General features: G+C 30.5%; 1 protein-coding gene across 1 annotated transcript; it reads right to left on the reverse strand.

The window, feature by feature from the left end:
* Nucleotides 1–1,618: 1,618 nt before the first annotated feature.
* Nucleotides 1,619–8,453, reverse strand: LOC119615539 (ankyrin repeat and sterile alpha motif domain-containing protein 1B-like; the record flags this gene model as incomplete). Its single annotated transcript, XM_037971554.1, is given in 11 exon segments — nt 1,619–1,796; nt 1,885–1,994; nt 1,997–2,015; nt 2,130–2,381; nt 5,585–5,754; nt 5,820–6,076; nt 6,149–6,372; nt 6,432–7,003; nt 7,006–7,781; nt 7,842–8,046; nt 8,112–8,453. Coding segments are annotated over 11 exon segments (3,104 nt in total), but the record flags the coding sequence as incomplete, so codon positions are not given.
* Nucleotides 8,454–8,934: the final 481 nt, after the last annotated feature.

An 8,934-nucleotide genomic window follows, 5' to 3' on the forward strand; every position in this document is an offset into this window, starting at 1 on the left:
CAAATGTTTAAAATGGTGGATTGTATGAAAACTTAGGTTCCTATATGATTTTTAAAGGAATGCTTTTCAAAAAAAATTAATTTTGTAATTAGTATTTTAGAAAGACAGGCGAAACTCTGAGTTACAGTTTTCCAAAGGATTAGGCCAGTTTTCTCCATCACATCTGAGTTTCGAGATATCATGTCGTGAAAAACTTAATTTTTCGCTCTTTTTGAGAAGTTATAACAGTGCCAAGACAACTTTGTTTATATCTCGAAGGCTAAAAGAGATATGTCAGATCTCAAGCTTTTATTTTAAAGCTGACATAATGGTCTTTCAGTTGGCATACAACATTTTATAAATATAGTTGTCTTGGCGCTGTTTTATAACGTCTAAAAAGGGCCAAAAATGGCATATTTTTACATTTCAGAACACGATATCTCGAATCTTAGATGTGTTGGAGAATTCTCCAACACATTCTTAAGGTATGTTAAATCTCAAGCTTTTATTTTAAAGCTGACAAAATGGAGTTTCAGCTGGCATACAACATTTATAGTTGTCTTGGCGCTGTTTTATATCGTCTAAAAAGGACCAACAATGGCATATTTTTACATTTCAGAAAACGATATCTCAAATCTCAGATATGAACACGATATCTCGAATCGGATTCAGATCAGATCAGTCGAGACGATTTTAAACCTATATGATACATTTAAACTATTAACTTCAGTTTTTAGCGTTATAGTATTATATCAAGTATTAAAGGTATTCCATGAAAATCGAAAAAAATACCCTACTGCTTACCTATTAAATATATATAAAATCAAATTAACACTAAATCTCTGTGTTAATTTTGATGTAAAAGACAAATTTTCCTTATAACGACCAAATGTCAACAATGAATGTAGAATGAAAGAGATCTTGTTCATAAGTACTAAAAATAGACAGAAATAGAAAAAAAATAAGATGAAAAATATGAAGAAAGAATTTTTAAGCAACAGCAAATTGAAATTTTGAATATGAAAATTAGTTGGTTTGTTTTTTTTTTTGTTTTGGTTGATAGAACTAAAAGAAGAATCATGCATTTCTCTCAAATAAAAATGACTATGTTTTAAAAAATAAAGATAATAGTATGATTTTTGTTTAAAGAAAAAAAGTATAATAAATAGTTTTAAAAAGGTTTGATTGTTTTAAGCTCAATAATAAATAAATTTAACAAAAAACAACAAGTTTTTTGTTTTCTTTAAATATTTGTTGTTGTTGTTGTTTGGTGCAAGTAAAAACATTGTTTGTGCTAAAAAAGTTTATATAAAAAAATTTTAATATTTTGTAAAATTTGTGCAAAAAATTTCAATTTGTAATATTACAACATTCCGCCCTTATTTAAAGTTAAAAAGTTTCTAAACTCTTTTCATTTGTATAATGTTTTGTTTTTTCGTTAAGTATATATATTGTTTTCTTTTAAGTTTAAGACTAGAACCGTTGTTTTTTATATATATTCTCCGTTTTTATCGTTTCATAAAACACTGACTTACTTAACTAACTTAAATTAAAAACTAAAAAAATCGCAATTTTAAATTAAAAAAAAAACAGTTTTATAGTTTTTTGTTTAAGTTTAAAAAAAATAGTTTTTGGTCTTCTTACGCTTCTTGAGTTTTAGTATTGATCGATGTCTGTTGTTTATTAAATTCAAGACCTTGTAGTATACTATTGTTCAAAGAGGCCAATGGTGTGGCTGTAATGCCATCACGCAATGCCAACTGATAGGCCACCTCAAATGCTTGACCCAAAGTCAATATTATATCGGAAGCCAAGTCCTGTTAAGCAATTAAAAGAATATTCCATCAAATCATAATTTATGCACAATTTGAAAACTAAAGACTAAAATTTGCTACAAAAACTTACCGTACTCTCTACATAAAAAACATGACAATAGTGCACATCATTTTCCTTGGTAATATAGGCAAAATGACATAGATCTTCTGCATCTTGACATGCACAATTTATATTTTGGATTCATGTTCACAAATGGTGTTCTACAAATCATAAATGCCGTATGGGGGAGAAAAAGAGACAAAAGAAAACAAAAAAATACATTTAATTGGTATTGCTGTAAATCGATCGTGCCTTAAACACACACACACACATACCTTGCTGTTCACATCTATAAACTCTACACCCCTGTGCGAGATGGCCAATGACACTAGTATACGTTTTTGGTTTATTAATGATTGATTACGGGCAGCATTGGTTTCTGACTGGGAAGACATTAACATATTGGTAGCAGTGTTAGCAGCAGCAGCATCAGTAGTATTATGCTGTTGATCTTGTTTTAGTTTTTGTATGGATTTGCGTGTCGATTCGGTGCCACGTAATTCTTTCACAACCGTTGAGCCTAAATACTGCAAAGAATTAATTGGAATTTTCTTTATTTTTATCAAATATATGACACAATTTTCTTAAGAAGAAGGGAAGACCAGGAAACAGTTGTTCAAATGTCTTTTCTTAAATTTCGAAAAACCATTAATTATAATTAATATACATCTTAAATTGTCGATGGGTTATAAATGTATTGTGTTATAAATATACACACACCACTATGCCCTGAGATTATAGAGTTTAAAAATCTTGATGTATGGAAGTCAATACCTTGACATCTGTTGCCATAATATAAGTGTTTTGTTTTAACAAAAACATTTGATCAATCTATTAAGTTTTAAGTTTCTGAATTTGTGTTCGGGGAATCAGGGGAATTTCAAACTGTCAAACACGTAAAGGCTATTAAGGGCTATATTAACTTTCAAGCTTATTTTTAAAACAAAATTTATGGACAACTTTTAATAAATATAAACTCTTGATAATTTAGGAAAATGTTTTCCCATTTAAAAATATTTGGATAATTGTTTATTTTTAGAGAATTCTTGAACAAATCATACATTTATAGAATTTTTTATGATAAAAAGAAAATTTATCTGAAAATGTTCTATAAAAAGAAAAGTTATCTGAAAATTTTCTATAAAAAGAAAAGTTATCCGAAAATTTTCTATAAAAAGAAAATTTATCTGAAAATTTCTATAAAAAGAAAATTTATCTGAAAATTTTCCTATAAAAAGAAAATTTATCCGAAAATTTTCTATAAAAAGAAAAATTTATCCGAAAATTTTCAATAAAAAGAAAATTTATCCGAAAATTTTCAGTAAAAAGATAATTTATCCGAAAATTTTCTATAAAAAGAAAATTTATCCGAAAATTTTCTGTAAAAAGAAATTTAACAGAAAATTTTCTGTAAAAAGAAAATTTAACCGAATTTGATCCGAAAATTTTCTATAAAATTGAAAATTTATCCGAAAATTTTTTATAAAAAAATGTATCCGAAATTTTTTTATAAAAATTTATTCGAAAATTTTCGATAAAAAAAAAAATTTATCCGAAGATTTTCAATAAAAGAAAATTTTATCCGAAAATGTTCTATAAGACGAAAATTTACTCCGTGGTAATGATTTATATTTACAAATACACATTTATGACGTATTTTATCACGATAACTTTGTTTGTCCATGTGCGTTTAGTGATTTTCAAAAGTGGACTTTATATGGGAGATATGACCAATTAGAATTTTATGATAATTTTCTATAAAAAGAAAATTTAAGCGAAAAATTTCTATAAAAACAAAATATAAATTTTCCGAAAATTTTCTATAAAAAGAACATTTTTCCGAAAACTTTCTATAAAAAGAAAAATTTATCGAAAACTTTCTATTAAAAGAAAATTTTCGAAAATTTTCTAAAAAAGAAAATTTATCGAAAACTTTCCATAAAAAGAAAATTTGTCCGAAAATTTTCTAAAAAAGAAAATTTATCGTAAACTTTCCATAAAAAGAAAATTTATCGAAAACTTTCCATTAAAAGAAAATTTATCGAAAACTTTCCATAAAAGAATATTGTCCGAAAATTTTCTATAAAAAGAATATCTATCGGAAAATTTTCTATAAAAAAATTTTATGCGAAAATTTCTATAAAAAGAATATTTATCTGAAAATTGTCTATAAATTGAAAAATTTATCCGAAAATTTTCGATAAAAAGAAAAATTTATCCGAAGATTTAATAAAAGAAAATTTTATCCGAAAAATTCTATAAAAATAAAATTTATCCGAAACTTTCTAAAACAAAATTTTATCCGAAAATGTTCTATAAGACGAAAATTTACTTCGTATAATTATTTATATTTACAAATACACATTTATGACGTATTTATCCCGATAACTTTGGTTTGTCAATGTGCGCTTAAGTGATTTTCGAAAGTGGACTTTATATGGGAGATATGACCAATTACGGGCCTATCCGGAAAAAATCGTAGAGTGAATCGTATGTACACGAAACATATTTTTGTCGAATTTTATTAAGATGCCTTTATTTGCCAATGAATATGTGCGTTTAAGTGATTTTCGGAAGTGGACATTATATGGGAGCTATTACCAATTAAGATCCGATTCGGAAAAAATCCGGTAGAATCATTTATATGCACACAAAACATATTGAAGTCGAACTCTATCACGATAGCTTTATTATTCAAAGAAATACATGCATTTAAGTGATTTTCGAAAGTGCACTTAATATGGGAGATATGACCAATTACGGGCCTATCCGGAAAAAAATCGTAGAGTGAATCGTATGTACACGAAACATATTTTTGTCGAATTTTATTAAGATTGCTTTATTTGCCAATGAAATATGTGCGTTTAAGTAATTTTCGGAAGTGGACCTATGACCAATTACGGGCCTATCCGGAAACCATTTCATAGAGTGATTCACATATAGACAAAACATATTTGTGCCGAATTTTATCACAATAGCTTTATTAATCATCGAAATATGTGCATTTTCGGAAGTGGACCTTATATGGCAGCTATGACCAATTGTGGACCAATATAGATCTACGTTGGTATTATGATTCCTCTCATGTTATATTATATGTGGAAAATTTTGTGTTGATACCGATATATTTGAGGGAGTTATTCACGATAAATTAATATCCGGAAATAGGTAGCTTTGTACGGAGACTATGGAAATTTTGGATCGCTTGTTATAATTTTCGAAATCTCTTTGGTAGTTTCTGAGAAACTGCTTTAGAATTAGGAAAAAAACTCAATTTTTTCGAGATTGTCTGAAATTTGTATTCATAACTTTTTATGTTGTTGAACCGATTTTACTGGTTTTCAATATGAAACTGTTTAGGATAATAATAAATATTTTTCGGTTGAATTGCTTGATTGTTTTACACAGACAGACAGACAGACTGACGGACAGATGGCACATAGCTAAATCGACTCAGAATTTGATAAGGATCCGAATATATATATACTTTGTTGGGTCTCAGATGACTATTTTATTGGTGTTACAAACGGAACGATTAAACTTATATATACCCTCTATCACCACTGATTTTTTTTTTCTATACAAATTTTCGGATAAAATTTCTTTTTATAAAAAACTTTCGGAAAAATTGTTAAATTTCCATTTTATAGAAATTTTTTATTTTTTTTTAATTAATTATTTTTGTTATTTTAATTAATTATATTTGTTTATAAATATGTTAGTAACTCACATAAACTTCATATTTTATTTGTTCGTTGAGCAAATCATTTGCAGAATGCCTCCATTTTGTGCGCAAATTGTCAGGTAAACCTAAAAGTAATTCCGAAGGAGCACGTATATCCAAAGATGTCTGAGCTGTAGGTGTTTGTTGTGTTGCCTTCTGTATGGGAGGTTGAGGAGGCAGGTCTTCAATGAAAAATAAAAAATAATAAATTTTTCTACAAACTTTAACCAGTAATTTGCAACTAACCTATTTTTACGATAACCAGTTATCGATTGCCTTTGAGTGCCATCTTTAGTGTTGACATTTAAAGATATCTTATTGGTCTCATTGTTTTCTGCCAGAGGAGTTTTGGCCGATTTGGGTTCTCGCATATTTTTAATAAAGGCTATCGATTGAAGAATGCGACGACGATGACCCAGTTTATTGATTTCCAATACAGTTTGTAACTCCACATCCCAAACGCCACAAACACTATCCAAAGTGTTGTAAAGATGTTTGCTTTTTTTATAGGAAAAATTAAATATTTTGCTAAAATTTTGAGAATTTTCAAAAATGTTTTCATTAAGTTACCTAAACGATTCAGTGTATTGGGGCAATTGTATGCTTTGAAGCCATTGTTGAAGAGTTGAAACACCTTTCAGTTCAGTTAAAGATTTATTTTCCTGTTGATTTTTCTGTGGAACTTGTGGTAAAAATTCGGCTTTAGGTAAAGTTTTTATAAACCTCAGTAATTTGGCAGTATCCTGCTGGGATATATTTAAAAACTCTATATCGGATTCTTCGAAAACACCATTCTGTAATAGGAATAAAGTTAAAGCTAATATGGATATGGTTTTCAAAGTTTTTAACTCACCATAAATTTAACATTATCATAACCCTGCTCGAACAGTTTCTTTTCCAAATGCATTAAACCCGATTTCCTTAAACGACTTACAAGTTCTTGTCTCTCTGCTGGTATTTCAGTATCATCGAAATCCAAATCATTAGTAGGAGAAATATCAGAATTTAGTATACTACTGCCGAAGGATTCTAGAATTTCGGAAATTTTCTTTCTAGCTTCTTCGGCATTAAAAGGACTTAGTATACTGCTCTCATGTGATGTTGTTGAGTTATTGGCTATGGAACTTGTATCTTCATTGGAACTTTCATTAGTAGGTTGTGACGAAGTCAACTGTGATTGTTCTTCATTCGAAGAACTATTGATGGAACTTTGATGACTTAAAATATCACTGTTTGGTTTCTCTTGAGACTCTTGCTTGACTTCGTTTATTTTACTAACATTATTTTCCACAATTGTCTTTGGTTCCATTATGTCCTCATACAGGTCTTCGGTGTCATTTTTCATTTCATGATCTAGAGTTTCTGCTTCGTTGTTACAGTCAGTCGTTGTTTCTTGGGGCTCTGCCGTAGGCAGTTGTGGTGTGTGGCTTTGAATAGTCTTCTCTCGGGTACAACGGGTTTGGCTGGTATTGGAGGTCTGGCCTTGTTAACATTTTGCTGTTCCGCAGCTTGAGCTGTTGTCGATATACCCCGTTTTTTATGTATGGTAGCGTAAACGGGCACCTGAGCTTGTGGAGGCAGTTGTTGTTGTGGTCTAGGTGGTGGTAGTTGGACTTGAGGTGGGTTAATTTTGGAGGTTTTATTAACCGTTGCATATGCTGGTTCAATTTTTTGTTTATTACTACTATGGGCAGCTGAACCTTTTAGGAGGCCCGCAAATGGTTGGTCGCCAATAAATTCTTCTACATTTTCGGTGGAACCACTGTGATCAGATAAGGAGACACTAGAACTTAAGGAACCCATAGAACCTCTAATGCCTCCTGATCCAATAGTGGAATAGATGTTGGATGAAACAGTGTTGGTATTAAGTTTAGTGGGCGAAGGTTGTATGTAGGCGTAATCATAGTGTGATGTTAGATTAGTATTATTGCTATTGTTGTTGCTGTTGTTATTTATTTGCCTTAGGGGTGAAGTACCCATATCCACCAATAATTGTTGTTGTTTTTGCAATTGCAAAAGTGCTGATCGCCGTTTGTATTCCTGACTCAAAGGTCTTATGCGTTCGTGTATCATTTTCTCGGCCTGACTAGAAGAAGGAGGAGGATGATCGGGTGTGGGTGGTTGTTTATAGTTAGTAGGACTTCTGGGTATTTGAGGCTTATTTTCATCTCCCTTTTCATCTTTATCACCCAAAGTTATAGAGCTTAAATAACATTATATTATTAATTATAGTTTATTTTTATTTCATGATCTCACTACTTACTAGCTATTACGATTCCTTTTTAATTTACGATTTGGATTGTATGACTTCAGTGTACCGTTATCATTACTTATTGTAACCTCATTAATGTTATTTATATTTCTTGGTGCTGGTTTTGGTCTCTTCATTGAATTGGTGATTTCCTGATTTGAATTTGGCACTAAATTCTCCACATCATCACTATGATGACGCTTCTCCAACATATCAGCTTTATGAACAAAAGAGTTTTGTTTTAAATCATTAATACTAATTGATTATTTTTCTTGAGCTTACTACTTGAGCTTAGCGATATTCCCCCCGATGTCCGTGCCGTCTCCCGGGCACTAGCAAACAAACGATTTCCTCTTTGACGCTCCGCTAGCTGTGATTCATCAAAACTTATTCATCCAACACTACCATGACTTTGATGTGAATAGGGACTGTCATTTGATGGACTTCGGGTTTGTCTTCTGCCATAGTTATTCTGCTGTTGATGATTGGGTGAAGTGTAACTAAATGGTTGTCCACTATTTGTGGGTGATACCGATAGATTACGTCGTGGTGGTTTCTTAGGCGGTCCCCCAGGTCCAAAGCTGCTCATAGGCGGTGGATTTCCCACGAAACTAGAAACACCTCCTGCAATAAATTAATTAAGATTAAAATAGGCAGAAGAATTGACAAAGACACTAGACTATAGACTAGACTATAGACTAGACTATAGACTAGACTATAGACTATAATATAAACTAGACTATATAAAACTAGACTATAGACTAGACTATACTACTAGACCTAGACATAACTATTAGACTATAGACTAGACTATAGACTAGACTATAGACTAGACTATAGACTAGACTATAGACTAGACTATAGACTAGACTATAGACTAGACTTTAGACTAGACTATAGACTACACTATAGACTAGACTATAGACTAGACTATAGACTAGACTATAGACTTGACTATAGACTAGACTATAGACTAGACTATAGACTAGACTATAGACTAGACTATAGACTAGACTATAGACTAGACTATAGACTAGACTACAGACTAGACTATAGACTAGACTAGACTAGACTATATACTAGACTATAGTATAGACTATATAGA

Source organism: Lucilia sericata, unplaced genomic scaffold (assembly GCF_015586225.1).
Source record: "Lucilia sericata isolate MDLA Ls3-8-SP2 unplaced genomic scaffold, ASM1558622v1 Contig005705F_arrow, whole genome shotgun sequence".
Classification (NCBI taxonomy): Eukaryota; Metazoa; Arthropoda; class Insecta; order Diptera; family Calliphoridae; genus Lucilia; species Lucilia sericata.